The sequence below is a fragment of the Lissotriton vulgaris genome, chromosome 7, assembly GCF_964263255.1.
Source record: "Lissotriton vulgaris chromosome 7, aLisVul1.2, whole genome shotgun sequence".
NCBI classification, from domain to species: Eukaryota; Metazoa; Chordata; class Amphibia; order Caudata; family Salamandridae; genus Lissotriton; species Lissotriton vulgaris.
Genome location: NC_141695.1, coordinates 330,722,990 through 330,739,669, shown reverse-complemented (window position 1 = coordinate 330,739,669; position 16,680 = coordinate 330,722,990). Strand labels below are relative to the sequence as shown.

General features: G+C 44.8%; 1 protein-coding gene across 1 annotated transcript in view; it reads left to right on the top strand.

Moving 5' to 3' along the window:
• Positions 1-16,680, top strand: part of LOC147701502 (transient receptor potential cation channel subfamily M member 4-like) — a 363,218-nt gene that overhangs the window by 211,623 nt on the left and 134,915 nt on the right. The window contains exons 10-12 of the mRNA XM_086930188.1: positions 11,809-11,927; positions 13,261-13,632; positions 15,477-15,602. Of these exons, the coding sequence (XP_086786314.1) occupies positions 11,809-11,927; positions 13,261-13,632; positions 15,477-15,602 (617 nt within the window). The remainder of the gene's footprint in view (positions 1-11,808; positions 11,928-13,260; positions 13,633-15,476; positions 15,603-16,680) is intronic.

The window sequence follows — 16,680 nt, the reverse complement described above, 5'->3', positions numbered from 1 at the left end:
CAATAACCTCTAGGGTAGGCCCTAAACGGCCCATAGTACAGGATGCAGTGGATTTAAAAAGTTGGACATGTGCTTTTAAGTTTTTCAAGTCCTGGTAGTAAAAAACTCTTACATTTTGTTTTTTGCTACTGCAAAGCCTACCTCTCCCCTAGGATAACATTGGGTTATCTTATTACAATTAATAAGTGATAGCATTTGATTGGGAGCCGGTAGGAATTTCAAGTTTGGTCTCAAATTGTAACTTAAAGCCCTCTCTAATGTTAAAGTCGGATTTTCAGTCCCAATTCTGAAAATGCCACTTTTAGAAAGTTTTTTGGTATGAAGGAGTTAGGTCCTTAGGTAATGGGGAAGGCTGGACCTTAATTACAATTTAAACATGAAAAGAATGCCCCCCCACTTCTTTTTTAGAGAAAGCTCTTAGTTATAAGCAACACATCCACTTTAGTTAGATATGTCAGGTATATTTATTTGTACCTGGATTTCACCAATTCTTTGAAAAATTCTTAGATTTACATGTCAGAGAGAGAACACAACAAATATGACATATACATGTACCAACCAACTTAAACAAAACATTTAGCAAAAGAAAGAAAAAATCAACAAGTACATTCACTGTACACAACAAAGCATTTACGTCTGTATTCAGACTGTTCCACAAGAAGAATCACAGTTACTAGTCTCAGTGACCATCAATGATATTTATGGAAACAGTAGTGGACAAAATCACAACAGTAGTGGACAAAATCACAACTGAAAGGAGACAACTGAAAGGAGACAAAATCACAACTGAAAGGAGATATCACGACATGTCGTGATATCTCCTTTCAGTTGTGATTTTGTCCACTTCTGTTTCCATAAATATCATTGATGGTCACTGAGACTAGTAACTGTGATTCTTCTCGTGGAACAGTCTGAATACAGACGTAAATGCTTTGTTGTGTACAGTGAATGTACTTGTTGATTTTTTCTTTCTTTTGCTAAATGTTTTGTTTAAGTTGGTTGGTACATGTATATGTCATATTTGTTGTGTTCTCTCTCTGACATGTAAATCTAAGAATTTTTCAAAGAATTGGTGAAATCCAGGTACAAATAAATATACCTGACATATCTAACTAAAGTGGATGTGTTGCTTATAACTAAGAGCTTTCTCTAAAAAAGAAGTGGGGGGGCATACTTTTAGAAAGTTGGCATTTTCTTGTCCTAACCATTTGGTGGACAGCTTGTGTCAAAGGTCACATGATTAGGTGTAGTTGGCAGTTGGTCTTTGTGTATTCCTTCCAGAGATTGTTACAAAGAGGGAATGGCTATTGGTAGGATGGGCCACCCTGACCTGATGAGGGACAGAGCTGTTACCTACCACACTTACTCTTCAAAGGACTCCCTCAGACAAGTGTGAAGTTTTTGTGAGTGTGCTATTTTCACCCCAGAGCGAGGGCTTGGGAAGAAGTAAATTCCAGAAGTGGGGAGAAGTTTAGAGGTTTCTTCCTCTTCAAAGCTGGCACCAGGTATAAATATACCCTTGCACCCTCAGATCAACTCTTCAGATCACTTCAGGACCTGTGGAATACCTAGGAGAAGGACTACTCAGCTGACCTGCTGCTGGAAGGCCTGCTCTGCTGCTGGAAGGACTACCCTGCTGCCCGAGGAAGGAAGACTTGAACCCTTGAGCCCAGAACCAACAGAGTGACTCCAAGGGGTAGCTGACTGGCCCCCTGTTCTGAGCTACAGGACCACAACAAGTTCCAGAGACCTCCCCTGCATCTGCCCAGACACAACTGGACCTGCCTATGACCTGCTGCTGGCCTCTGCTGGAGTGAGTTCGGATTCCTCAAAAGGTGGCCCAAAGGTCCTAGATCCTTGGCTGGTATCAGAGTTTATTGCTCCTGGCCTAACTGTAAGGTTTCTCAGAACTGACGAAGCGTGAAGCAACTCACCTCAGTGCAACACAGGCTCTGGTATTGCAGCACCTCGATCAGCTCCTGATCGGTGGCTTCAACAGAAACGATGTAGCACAACGCATCTCTACGCTGGACCGCACATCGTAGCTCCTGATCATTGGCCTCATCAGAACTGACGCAGTGCGGAGCATCTTGACGCAGGGCCTCTCATTGCAGCACCCCCTTGCAGCTTTTGATCGGCGGCCACATTGGAACTGATGCAGCACAATGCAACTTGGTGCAGCACCTCACACCACCTGATGAGGGACCACATCGGAACTGACGAAACTCGACTTAGCACGACCCTGTACCTCAATCAATCAATCACTGTATTTGCAAAGCGCGATACATACCCGTGAGGGTCTCAAGGCGCTGAGGGGGGTGGGGCGGCTGCTACTGATCGATGAGCCAGGTCTTGAGAAGTCTTCTGAAGGTCAGCAGGTCCTGGGTCTGTCGTAGGCTCGTAGGGAGAGCGCTCCAGGTCTTGGCGGCAAGGTAGAAGAAGGATCTGCCGCCGGCGGTGGTTTTCCGGATACAAGGAACTTTGGCGAGGGTGAGGTTGGCGGAACGGAGGGTGCGGGTGGGGGTGTGGGAGCTGAGTCGGTCGTTGAGGTATGTGGGTCCGGTGTTGTGTAGTGCTTTGTGTGCGTGGATGAGGAGCTTGAAGGTGATCCTCCTGTTGACGGGAAGCCAGTGTAGGCCTCTCAGGTGGGGTGTGATGTGGTTGCGTCAAGGGACGTTGAGGATCAGTCATGCCGAGGCGTTCTGGATTCATTGTAGTCGTTTCAGGAGCTTGGTTGTTGTTTCTGAGAATAGGGCGTTCCCGTAGTAGTCTGCTGGTGATGAGGGCATGGGTGACGGTTTTTCTCGTGTCGGAAGGGATCCATTTGAAGATCTTACGGAGAATTTCGAGGGTTTTGAAGCAGGAAGCGGAGACAGCGTTGACTTGCTTGGTCATGGAGAGGGCGGAGTCGAGGATGAACCCCAGGTTGCGTGCGTGGTTGGTGGGTTCCGGGGCTGTGCCTAGCGATGTGGGCCACCAGGATTCGTCCCAGGCTGATGGGGTGGGTCCGAGGATGAGGACCTCCGTCTTGTCTGAGTTCAGCTTCAGTCTGCTGTCCTTCATCCAGTCGGCGACTGCCTTCATTCCTCTGTGGAGGTTGGCTTTGGCGGTGTGGGGGTCTTCGGTGAGGGATGTGATCAGCTGGGTGTCGTCGGCGTAGGAGATGATGTTGAGGTTGTGTTGACGTGGGCGAGTGGTGCCATGTAGATATTGAACAGAGTCGGGCTGAGGGAGGATCCCTGTGGGACGCCGCAGATGATCTCAGTGGTTTTTGAGCAGAAGGGTGGGAGGTGGACGCTCTGGGTTCTGCCGGAGAGGAAGGATGTGGTCCAGGCCAGGCCCTTCTCTTGGATTCCGGCGTTCTGGAGGCGTGCTGATGGGGTGCGTTGGCAGACTGTCTCGAAGGCTGCTGATAGGTCCAGCAGGATGAGGGCGGCTGTTTCTCCTTTGTCCATCAGGATCCTGATGTCGTTGGTGGCGGCGATGAGGGCGCTCTTGGTGCTGTGGTTACTGCGGAAGCCGGATTGGGAAGGGTCCAGGATGTCGTTGTCTTCGAGGTAGCGGGTTAGCTGTTTGTTGACAATCTTCTGTTACTTTTGCCGGGAACGGTAGTAGGGAGATGGGCCGGAAGTTCTTGAGGTCCTTAGGGTCCGCCTTGGGTTTCTTCAGTAGGGCGTTGATCTCCACGTGCTTCCAGCTTTCCGGGAAGGTTGCTGTCTCGAAGGAGATGTTGATTGTTTTCCGGAGGTAGGGAGCGATGGTTGTGCTGGCTTTGTTGAAAACGTGGTGAGGGCAGGGGTCGGATGGGGATCCGGAGTGGATGGAGTTTGTGGTTTTGATGGTGTCTTTGTCACAGATGTTGGACCAGGCGGTCAGGCAACTGGTGCGGGTGGAGGTCGCAGGGGCGGTAGTCTCGGTGGTGGGTGAGGGGGTGTCTGGGTTGAAGCTGTCGTGGATGTCGGTGATCTTGCGGTGAAAGAAGGTGGCCAGGGAGTCGCACAGGTCTTGCATGGTGGGATGTTGTTGGTGTTGGAGCTGGGGTTGTAGAGTTCTTTCACGATGCTGAAGAGCTCTTTGGTGTCGTGTGCGTTGTTGTCTAGGCGGTCCTCTTGGCGGTCCTGATGAGTTGGTGGTGTCTGCGGGTGGCGTTCTTGTGGCCTGTGTGGCTGTCTGGTGAACGGTCGCAGAGCCATTTCTTCTCCAGCTTCCGACAGGTGTGCTTGGAGGTCCGGAGGTCTTCGGTGAACCATGCAGCTTTCTTGTTGGTGTGGTTGGTTGTGGAAATCTTGAGAGGGGCGAGGGTGTTGGCTCAGTCGTTGATCCACTGTTTGAGGTTGGTGGCGGCGGTGTCAGGGTCGATGGGGTCGGCGGATGGTCTGAGGGCGAGGGTGGTAGTCAGTTGGTCCTTGGTGACCTTGCCCCAGCAGCAGCGTGGCAGCTGTTGGGTTCGGTGGTGTGTGGTGGGTTTTCTGAAGGTAAAATGGACGCATGTTGGCAGGAATAGAGAGATGGTTGTGAGTTAAGTTTAGCTTGGTTTCTTCAGCAACTCAGAAACCAGTAGAGAAATCCTTTTACACATTTACCAAACCAGTGCATATAAGGAGTGGTATGTGGAAGTCTTGCACAACCAGCAGACGTTTGAGATTTCAGCAGATTGACCTGCCTACATTTTGACACAAACACTGTCTTCTGTACAGGCTTGCGTGTTTCTAACCACATCCATCTAATATCGCCATTGAATCTAGTGTACAGAGTCGCAAGATGATGAAATGTGTATCCAAAGGCGTAATACCTCAAGGCCCCATTGTGTCTTATTGTAGAGTACTCCAAGATTCTATATATTGCAATATAGAGTACCCCAAGCCTGAATCGTACCTCAATACGGAGTATTCACCTTGTAAGGATGGAGGGGTGACTTGCCTATATTCAAGTTTGTGATCTAAAGATCTCCACAGATTTCAGGAGTGAGCATTAAGTGTCTGAGCCATTTTACTCCCTGTGTGCACCAAATGCAAACATCATCTCCAGTCTGAATAGCTTGCGTTTATCGGAGGTCTCTACAGAGCAAATAAGAGACAGACGATTTATATTCGAGGCATGCATACTATCTTTAGGCCAGAGGATATGCTTCCTTTGCATATATCTGCGAGTATATCCATTCGTATCCCTTCCCTATGTATATAGAGATAACTCTAATCACTAGTATATGCAGTAGACCTTTGTACTCTCTACCATTCCTATGTGACTCTTGGAGTATATCCATTTGTATCTCTTCCTTGAGTGACTTTACTATTTGTACATTAGCAATTTTTCTTTCTGTTTTTATCTCTTCCTTGTGTGACTTTACATCTTGTACATTTGCAATTTTTTTCTGTTTGTTTCTTTTATGTTACGCATGTAATCCTAAATCCTTATGTTTTGCAACTGATTCTTATGTAAAGCGCTCTGACACCTTCGGGTAAAGTTTGCGCTATATAAAATCGCATTAAATAAAATAAATATGTCAGAGACCGCACACACGTGCATGTATCAGCAGAATGTATACTGTTCATGTAATAAAAGGCTCTCTGCATACTGTACACGTCTGATCCTTCTAGTGACAGCAACGCTGTCCTCTTTGTACACAAAGAGCTCCTTGGGTGATGTGGCTGCTCGTGCTCGCTGACCAGATATTTAGAAACTTCCATACCATTTTAAGGTCTCGGGACCGTTAAGCTGCGAAGCAGCTTCCGGTCCGGAGATTTAATGTTACTTAGTACGGCAGTTTAGACCCGCCTCTCAGCTCCGTTCACTTCCATTGGCTGGCTTCCTAAACAGAGGCCAGCCATTGGAAGAGAAGTGAGTCACTCCAAACAATCCCCGTCTTTTTCGGATTCGGGGGCGTAAGTTTTGCTGTTCTTTAGCTCGTGACGTCGTCCGTCACTCAGGACAGCAAAACACGCCCCCGAATTCGAAAAAGTCCGGAAGCTGGAGGACGCCATTTTGCTGCTGCTCGCCCCGGGGCACCAGTTGATGTTACTCTCAGCCGAGGCGGAGCCGTGCTTTGCCCCCCCCCGCTTGTCGATGGAGCAGAGAAGAAGCCTTCAGCAGACCGTCCGTTCACACACCTCCTGCACCATGCGTGCAGCATCCATGTATCTACGGCGGAGGTGGCAGCCAGGCGCAGACACAAATGTACCTCTCCGCACACCCCCCCTCGCCAACATCTGATTGACCCGATGTGAGGCGGCCAGTTTGGAGAACTGTGTACGATGAACTGGTTTGAAGGAACTGGGTTCAGTTTACGTCCACCTTTACGGCTGCCGGGGCGGCGGGACGTATCTTTCTCACATTTTATTGTAACAGTCTTTAATATGTGTCCACGATCTGTATCCACGATCATGCTATGGGAAAGTGGGAGGGAGCATGGTGATCTTTGAATCCTACAACATGCATTGTAGGGCTACTCGGGAAACCAGACGCGCCCCGCGGGCTTATGAAATACGTGGGCATAATTTTAAGGCGCATTGTATTAGCCTACACATTTACCCTTTGAACTCAGCTGTTACCCAAGCCACTCGGATTCACGCTGAAGGACATCTATGTACCCAGTTTCCCCTCCGAGCAACCCCTTTTATTTATTTTTTTATTTTCATTTTCAGCTGTGACATTTTTGTAATTCTTTTTGAAATATGATTTCCATAAATCGGCACTCGAACATTTTGCAAATGGAAATGGTTACATAAAAGTATGATTGAAAGCTTCTGCTCCGCTTCCGCAGTCGGATTCTTTTATTACACGGGCAATAAATTGAAGAAGGCGACGGAAGATTCATTAAAGGCAGTGGAGCTCAACACGTTTGCGGCACTATTAATAGAGCCCCTTGCCCGGTGTTTTCAGAACAATAATTTACGGGTAGAAGGTGGGACATGCCATCAGTAACCTGTAAGCAACATATAAAGCCGGTAATAGTTGATCAAGTGCGGATTTGCGGATTTGTGTATGCGCCTCTCCATTCTGTTTTTCCAGGTCAGCTACCTTCCGTCACTAGGACTGTACTTTTTATGGCAGCCATGCAGACGAGTCTTTTAGCTTCCGTGCAAATCTATCTTCGATGTTAGTGCCCTATATTTTGTTATGGATAGCCCCCCACCCCCACCCCACCCTCTCCGAAAACTGTAGCTCGCCCATTGTTAAATGTATCTTTAGCAATCCTCTTCAGACCATGATTATGCATGCCATAGCTTTCCTGCCGTTGACCTTCAACGCTCTGTGAGCGACAGCATTTCTGACCTACATTCCCTGCCCCTTCCTTTCACCTCCTGCGGTAACCAGGTGGAGTCAACAGCTAGCACGGTCTGCGGTGAAAAGCAAGTCACAAAAGCATAGGCTTTTAATGGTCTTTCAACACGCGACGGTGGATATTCTATTTAGTGCTTGTATGTTTGTGTACCACAGTACTGTAAATATATTCGCCTCTAGCCTCTTTGGGAGTTGGCTTGCGATTACTCATTAATACCCCCCCCCCCCCCCCCACCAGCCTTTTTAGAAGGAAATATGTTAGGAAGTTTACCAAAATAGTAAAAAAATAGGACGCTACTCGAAAGACAGATGGTCATCAGCAAATTAATGAAAGTATCCAAACTGCACTCGGGTGTAGAATAAGGATTCTGAAAAAAATCTGATGGGTCAAGTTTGCTTAAAAAGCAGAGGTCATTTCACACGAGTTTACTGTACTAGAAGCTGGCCAACCCTATTTGTAAAGGTAAGCATGACATACAATTATAGTCATGCTTTAACTAGCCACGTTGCTTGCAAACAAATATCCGTTTATGTTTCAGCTTTGACAGCACCACTCAGTTTTTCAATTTTATTGAAATAGGAAGGCAGCATTGGTCTATTTCTCGCACTCCATGCTCACACAGGCAAGTGAAGTAAATCATATAGGGCAGGCTTCTCTAACAAGTAACTTGATCTACCAGTAGCAGCGGCAGCCGCAACTTAACAGGGGCGGAGAAGCCGAGGTATGCTGGAGGGACATATGGGATTGGGGTAAACAAGAGAAAATAAATAATTTAAAAACACTTACCTTCAGGCCAGATGCTGCCTCTCGGTCCTCTTTGCCTGCTTCCAGGGGCAGGAACAGAAAGCACCCAGGCTTCCAGACTCCTACAGCCAATCACGACGCTGCTCTGCAGGGTCGTGTTTGGTCTGAGCACTGTGGTTTGGCACGAGGGACTATAAGCTCTCTCACTACTTCACTCTCTCTCACTACTTCACTCTCTATATCTCACTAACTCACTCTCTCTCTGCTAATGCAATAAGTAACACATATCCAAAATATTACGCTAATGCCAACAGAAATTACAATGCCATTTATTTAGGGTTAATATAAAAAAAAAATAGCTCTACCTATAATATTGCCGAGACCATTGCATTGTAAATGCTTGTTTAAATCTCAAGTGAACGGGTTTGAGTTCGAATAGTGAGATGTAGTTCTCCATTACCTTCAGTTTGGTTGAAATAATTTAATAAGAAGATAGTGCAATACAATATCATGTTGGGTATTTATACAGCATAGACATGGCTGCAGTGAAGTGGGGGCTTTGCAGTGAATGTAATGTTTTGTTGCAGACGCATCTCAAAAATGAGGTTCTGTACATAGAGCAGTATTGTGTTTGGGGTCAAGTGATGATCCGATTCATGAGACCAAAAGATGAAGGGAAGAGGAAGCAGAACCCAAACTTAGACCATATCCTGCAGCTTTTATTTCCACATCTTACATCATTATTTGTCTATCTTCACAGTTTAACTCACGTTAAGAAAGTAACTCTCCCAGAGGCACACAATGCATTGGTCAAGCAAAGAGTCGAGAACGCTTTAAAGTGCCCCAATGTGCCTTTGTCTTTCCATTGCATTGCACTCATATTTTAAGAATATGCCATACTGTAACCACCCTTAGAGGTATGCCTTCTAACCCCACCCTGCATGTGAAAGAATCCGACCCTTGACCCGGAGCAACATAGCTCATGAGTAGTTGATCTGCTCCTTTGTTGTTATCCTCACTGGGTGCCACGCCCCCAAAGCCCATGCCCCCGGCTATGGCCTGCGTTACAGATCTGTCCTTCTTCCTCACGGCCGTGATGAAGTTCATTGCAGGACTGTGGGCAGGGACAGAATTAGAATGTAAGGGGTCCCCTTTCCAAGAGTGTTAAAGCCCTCCAGCGCCCCCCCCCCCCCACCGAACTTTACGCCACACAGAGCCCCCGAACTGAGCTCAAAAGTTCACACCTTTGCTCCGACACAAGAATGTCCAGAATAATGACCATCTAGGGATAGGATAGATGAGTGCATGAAATGGTGAGCAGTTGAAAGCATGCATGGATGAGTGGGTAACAGGATGGGTAGATGAAAGGATGGATGTGTGGGTGAAAGGATGGGTGAATAAAAAGATGGATGGGTGAAAAGGATAAGTGGATGAAAGGTTGGACGGATGAGTGGGTGAAAGGATGGATGGGTGGAACTAAGGAAGGGTGAAAGGATGGATGAATGAGTGGGTGAGATGGCTAGAGAGATGGATAAAAAGATGACGGAATGCATGGAAATGTAATAGGATGGCTGGATGGGTGGATGAAAAGATGGCAGAGTAAATGGAAATCTGAGAGGTGAATACATGGATGAATGGATAGTGGATAGATGAAAGGAGGGCACAGTAAATTGAAATCTGTGACGTTGGATGAATGGATATAAGATTGACAGAGTAAACTGGGATCTAAAAGGATGGATGGATGGGTGGGTGGGTGGGTGAAAGGATGGCAGAGTGCATGGTCATTTGAGAGGTTGGATGGATGGCATAGTACATGGAAATCTGAGAAGATGGATGGCAAAGTAAATTGAAATCGGAGAGGACGGATGATAGAAGAATGGATGGGAAAAAGAATCCATTGATAGATGAACGGCTTTATTGATGGATGGGTAAGTCTAATGATGGATGTATAGGTGGATTGATGTAGAAGTCTGCGAACATAGATGAGGGGTGTCTGGATGGATGGATGGATGGATGGATGGATGAATGGAATGGCGATGGATGGATGGAATGGCGGATGGATGGATGGATGGATGGAATGGTGAAAGATTAAATGATGGATGAAAGACTGAATGGGTGAGAAAATCTAAAAGCAAAATTGTGGATATCAGCAGGTGGATGTAAGGGTGAAAGGATGGCTAGATCGATTATTGGATGGAAGGGACAAGGTAGCTCTTCTAGGGACGTCCAGGCTCGCATGCCTTGCGTGTTTGTATTTTAATTTTCTGACTCCTACTCCGTCTATAAGTAATAAGAAGTGAACAGACCAAAAATCACATTGCTTCAAGAAAAATACAGAATTCCATCACAACACAGCCTACAAAATTACACAATGCCATTCAGGCCAAATTAATTTCTTTTGTACAGCATTATGATGGGAATAAAACACATTACTGGTGAGCTGCAGTACTTTTTAAAAAAAAGTAGAGTTTGGCTGACATAGTCTGCCACCATCATGGCAGAGTGTCTGACTCTGTCCGCTAAAATTTTAGTCTGGCGAACCATCGTGTTTCTGCTGGTAGAGCCCCAGCGGGCTTTGCTGGTGGAGAGCTTAGACCAACTGTTGTAAATTCTTACTTGGTTCAATATGGCTTCTTGGTGTCCGTAGTCCTTTCTTAGTGTTTCTATCTTCTAATCTAGTAGTGTTCTATCTGGTGTGTGGGATTCCAGCCTTGGCAGTTGGTCTGGTCAGCTGTGAGGTTTTACTGCTCTGCTGTCTTATATTATCTTGTAACTTAATAAATGCATCTTAATAACTGAAGACGTGTCCTGCTGCCTACCTAACTTATTTACAAAATTTTGGCGATGAGGGTGGGATTGCCAAAATGTTGTAAATAAGTTAGGTAGGCAGCAGGACACGTCTTCGGTTATTAAGATGGATTTATTAAGTTACAAGATAAGATAAGACAGCAGAGCAGTAAAACCTCACAGCTGACCAGACCAACTGCCAAGGCTGGAATCCCAAACACCAGATAGAACACTACTAGATTAGAAGATAGAAAAACTAAGAAAGGACTACGGACATCAAGAAGCCATATTGAACCAAGTAAGAATTTACAACACCAACCATAACCCGGACTTCGAACCTGTTGGTCTAAGTATCTTACATCGTTCATACTGCTTCTGACATACTTTTTCCCTGTTTAGGATGGCCAATAAGAGTTGCCCGCAGAAAAAAATGTATGCCCTCCGTCTTGGAGAATTTTCTTAGGGTGTCAGCACCGTTCATTTTTTCTCTTTTTTTAAAACAAACTCCTGCTTACAAAGTTTGGGCTTGAATAACGAAAAAGGTTGCTGAGCAGCCACCTGGAGCAAAACCTAGGTCCAGATTTACTAACCTTTCACGCATTACATTTTTAAGTTGATTACTGGTCTCTTAATAGGTTTAGTTCTCTATGTCCCAAGTAAAAATGTGCAAGGAATCCAGGGTTACAAAAAACCCAGTGCTTAATTTGAGCAGGTGGTATGAGGTATGACCCACCAGCACTCCTCTTTGGGGGGGACACTTTGACCTAAAGCAAAACAGAAAAGAGAAGGATTGAAAAAGGGAGAAAGCAATGACTAATTAGAGGCTGAAAGAGTGAGATAAAGGGGCAGGGAATGCAGGGTGGTGGATGAGAGGGAATTAAGACCAGACAGCCTTGGTATTTGGCAACCACTGCAGCAGGCCTCTGAGAAAAGGTTTGTGCTATTCTTTTACAAAATAAGATCTGGTAAAACCGGTGTATCTTTGTCACTTACAGCCTGCAAGAAACAGACGAATGATGCCATGGAGTATCTGGATGAGCTGAAGCTTGCCGTGGCATGGAACCGTGTGGATATTGCCACCTCCGAGCTGTTCCACGGGGAGATCCAATGGAAGGTGTGCCATGTGTTAGAGTTGTTTGCTCTGGAACTCAGCTTCATGGCCCAGCAGCCTGTGTTCGAGGGCCACTGCATGGATCTAGACCTCATTCCCAGGCTTTCTCAGCCTTGGAGTATGTGGAGGCCAGTGCTGGTCTCATTAGTAAAATGCTCATCATATTGGCATTTGTTTTGGTACACTTCTAACTCCTCCAAGCATTCTGAGTCTTGTAGTTTTCAGTTCTCAGTGTAATATTGCTTGGGGTGGTGCACACATAAATCTTGTGAAAATAAAACACCCTTCACCAACCACACTATTTCCTCTTACCACATCACCAAGAAACTGTCACCATACATTATTTTTTCTCACATTAACTTTTTTTAACAGAGCGACACCCCTCTCAAACATCTCCATTACCCCCTCCACATACCTGCCCCCTTTACTACGCCCCCTAAATTCGTGGTAATGGCGCTTTATAAATTCCTAATTTAATTTCATTTCATTTTATTGGAATTTTTCCCAAGATTATAGGGTTCTTTGTCATGTGGTAGTGATAATGAAACCATGCCAATTGCATCCAGTCATTGTTAAATCCTCAGGTCGTCTTCAATACATTTGTGCTGTCTCTGTAAGTATGGAAGTGCTCTTGGGTATATGCTGTGCTTTATTTCTTTGATTAGACAAGCATGTTCATACTCTTCAGGGTGGGGTGCAGATATGTTCTTCTATGCTGTTTCAGCTTTGTACAAGCCAAGAAACAAGATACACATCCAGAGGGCTCCTACATGCCCATTATAATTGGGCACCACTGCAGGTTGTAGCAGCACACTCCTCCACATAATAACACTTGTCATTTATTTGGCATGGTCAGTAGCATCCCAAACATTCTGTTACTTGCAGTGATCCATGTTCAGTGAATGCAGGCATCCCTACTTGCCCACCAGCATTAGTAAATCCTGCTCATTTATTTGTACCTTAGGCTCCACTCTTTGAACCCTTGACCTTATTCTTCCAGTAGTATTTTAAATTACCACCTGCACCCCGAGAACTGAATTAACATCCCCATCTTATGCCACACCTACTATTGAACAAGTGGCCACAGTGTAGGACATGTAAGACATGCAGGTCTTTCTGACCTTGGTGAGGGTTGGACTGGCTGTCTGAGGGTGAATTGACCCTGTGACTAACTCGTTGAGCCATCTACCCCACCAGAGTCACTCGTTCCTATTGGTCACGGTGCCGCTATCATTTTTCTTCGTGTCTTGTCTGCTTCTTCTCATCTTATTTTTGTTTCATCGCAGATCCTTCTCCCAGGTAATGTTTTGTTCCCCCCTGTCTCTCTTTGGTGTAGCCAAGTGACCTTACTGATACCATGACTGACGCCCTCATCAACAACAAGCCAAGCTTTGTCAAGCTCTTCATGGACAACGGCATGAACATAGTGGACTATCTGACTTACGGCCAACTCGAGGAGCTGTACAGCTCAGTAACGAAGAACGATCTGCTCTACAACATGCTGCAGAAGAAACTATATGAGCGGCATGAGTCTACCAAGAGTCAACACCAGGAGTATCTTTATGAGGAGCATTTGAGAAAGGGCCACGGTTTCACGCTCTATGAGGTCTCCAAAGTCTTACGCGAGCTGCTAGGGGACATATGCGCCCCGTTCTACACTCCGGCAGTGAACTCGCACAAGCCATCCCTTTCCAGAAAGGGCTCAAATGTAAGTTTTTGTATGTAAATGTAAGAGGGTGGGCAGGGTGGATGAATAATAGCTGCCCGGGGGCTGAAACCATTCGATTGCCTTTCACATATTCTCCTGTAGTATTTTGGACACGTGGGCAGAAAGATAAGAGGAGCCTACCAGCAAGACTCCCATCACACCACCCCTCCCACAAACTATACAGCACCTCTTTGTTAAATATGAAAAACATCTTCTCTTCAACAGACCACACCACCTCCTTACTCGCAAGACTTATTCTCTTCCTGAACCACTAGACCAAGCTTCCCCTCACCTCTAGACCAAATCTTTTCTGCAGTCTTAAGATCAGACCTTTGTTCTAACAATATAGCAAACCTCTGCCTTACGCAAACCACACCTTCTCCTTAACCCTATTGCAGCACAATACCAAGACTTTTCTAGGCTGAGACTCTAAACGTTTAATCCCTTTTCAATCCTTCAACATTTCAAACTCCTTATCCTCTATCTATAGTTTAATCTCTTAAGAGCTGCAGGTCTGTTTTCAGCTGCTTTTCCAACTAGTTCCACTGGAGTTGCAATTCTTTGTTCATTATCTTTGTGGTATGTTGATGTTAATCTTTTCTGTCTCCCAACAAATTCTAACACCCTTTCAAGCTTATCAAGTCAAGATGTACAATTTTAGCAAAATGCACTCTGCCACAAAAGCTTTTATTCTTAAAAAAAATGTGTTTAACTTGGAATGTTGTTTTTCTAGTTCATTCTTGATTGCCTCTTTATTAATGTTGAATCAGTTCACCTCTGAGACCACCTTATTGCTTTTTGCTGGCTGTGCTTCACACACTTTTCTAACTTTTGCTTTCTCTGTCTAGTCTTTAAATTATTAACTATATCTCAGTACTATGTGTCTCTTAAAAGCTCCGCTACTACGTTCTATATATGTTATATATTTTGTGATGTTGTGACTCCTGATGTACAATGTTTGCAATTTAGTGACTTCCAAATGTAGCGCCTGCAATGTTGGGATTCCTGATGTTCTGAATCTGATGCAGTGAGTTATGCATAGTTTTCATCAGGCAATATCTTAGTCTTCAGCACATCTAGCTTGTATAGTGACGTCTGCTGGGGAAGATGCATGAGGGAAAATACTAGAGATCTAAATTCAGCACTGCAGAAATCTGATGCCACTTTCAGGAGAAGCAAAGTTTGTGTGAAGAAATGCTTTGCTGGTATGAATGGTAGTATGTGGTTTATTGCTGCGTAAAGCCTGAATTTTACTTACTTTGCGAACATACGTAACAGCCACTAGAAAAGCTACTTTTCCTGATAAGTATTGTAGAGCGCTTTGAAAGAGATGCTCAGAAATCTAGCTTTATTTGTCTCCAGGGAGGAGATGGGCTAACCATATAGCCACTTACATCGCTCCCTCTTAAACACTGGCATACAACCTCTGCTCTCAAGTAGATCATGCTTCCCTTTCTTTACTTTTTATTCATTATTTATTTATTATATACCTCAAACTCCCCCATGGAGCTCATCCTAGTGCATCAGAGTGCATTTAGAGGAACTAAAAGCGTACATCTGCAAGAACACTGCTCATAACATGAAACTATCACACTGATAAATACTAGAGTAATGTTAACATCAGCCTATCGTCATCGAGGGATTAAGGGACAGGTAAGATAGTCGATGCTGTTTGTAGACCATTATATGTGATCCTCGTTGGAGACTGTTTCCATTACTTCATTCTGGGTTCTGAAACTCGATTTGAGAATGTGCAAGGTCTCGTTTAATAGTTTTGTTGAAGAAAAAGCACATTCATAAATGTAAACCAGATTCCTTATGTTCTTTTGCCAATTTCTTTCTAGCCGAAACCCCCTCCGCCAGATCCTAAAGAATACCGAATTAAAAGGTCCAGCACCCCATGGATTGACCTCTTTATATGGGCCATCCTGCAGAACCGCGATGAAATGGCCACCTTCTTCTGGGAGATGGTAAGAGCCTGTTATGGGGTGAAAAGAACAGGCTGCTGCAGATCTCAAGTGTAACTGATTGCATCTTGGGGGTCCCATCTGCAATGGAAAGTATAAATCTGCTGATCCCACTAGTATCTTTTTACAGACATATATACATTTACAGCTCAGCATCAGGGATCAGCCGGCAATATGGCTAAGCAAGTTAATCACGTATGGGATCTGCTGATCACACATTTAAGTGGAGATTTTGGGTACAACATTAAGGAACGTCTTGTTTCTATCAGAGACACAGAATTGAGTATTATGCTTTCTCTTATCTTTAGTACTCACCAGCAGCAGAGAAACAACACTTTCTTTGAATAAACTACAGCACCCATGAATGCTGTAGTGAATATGAACAAAATGTTATCAATAGTTCTCCTCCTTCAGTCTGTACCATCCCTGAGAAATACATCCTCTCCCCCTTTTTTTAAGTTTGAAGAACACCACCGCCCCCTCGAAGGACACAAAATAATCATAACCTGTCCGTTAATGACCAAGACATCCTTTCTCAGCCACTTAAGTCACTATATTTTCTGAGAATCACCTGAAAAAAGCATCACTGATAGAGTTGGGCAGGGATGAAAAGAAGAGAGAACGCAATGTAAGGCAGTCATAAAAACACTTGATGGGCAAGAAATAACCCCATACATTTCCCATTTACATCATCGCCAGCAATAGAAATTACCCCATAACCGCCCATCCTTTTTCTATCAGTAAAGCTGATACTTGTCTTTTTATGTATTTTATACAATCCAGACTTTTGTTTATGAAGCCCAGGAAATCTCCATTCTATGGCAAAACACGGAGGTGCCTATTATGTTACTTCAAAGCCAATTGATAACAATCGATGCCACCCCCTCTATGGGTTTATATTAAATTCTTTAGAGTCACCAGACTAATCTAAAGCTTTATTAATATTGTCTAATGATGTAGCCACCTGGAATGCCTTTTGAGGCTACAACAACTCTAAAATAATGTGCCCCAGATGATGAAACCTTCACTTCTGCTCACTGCATTACACACCTGATCCACCTAGCCAGAATAAGTAAGATAG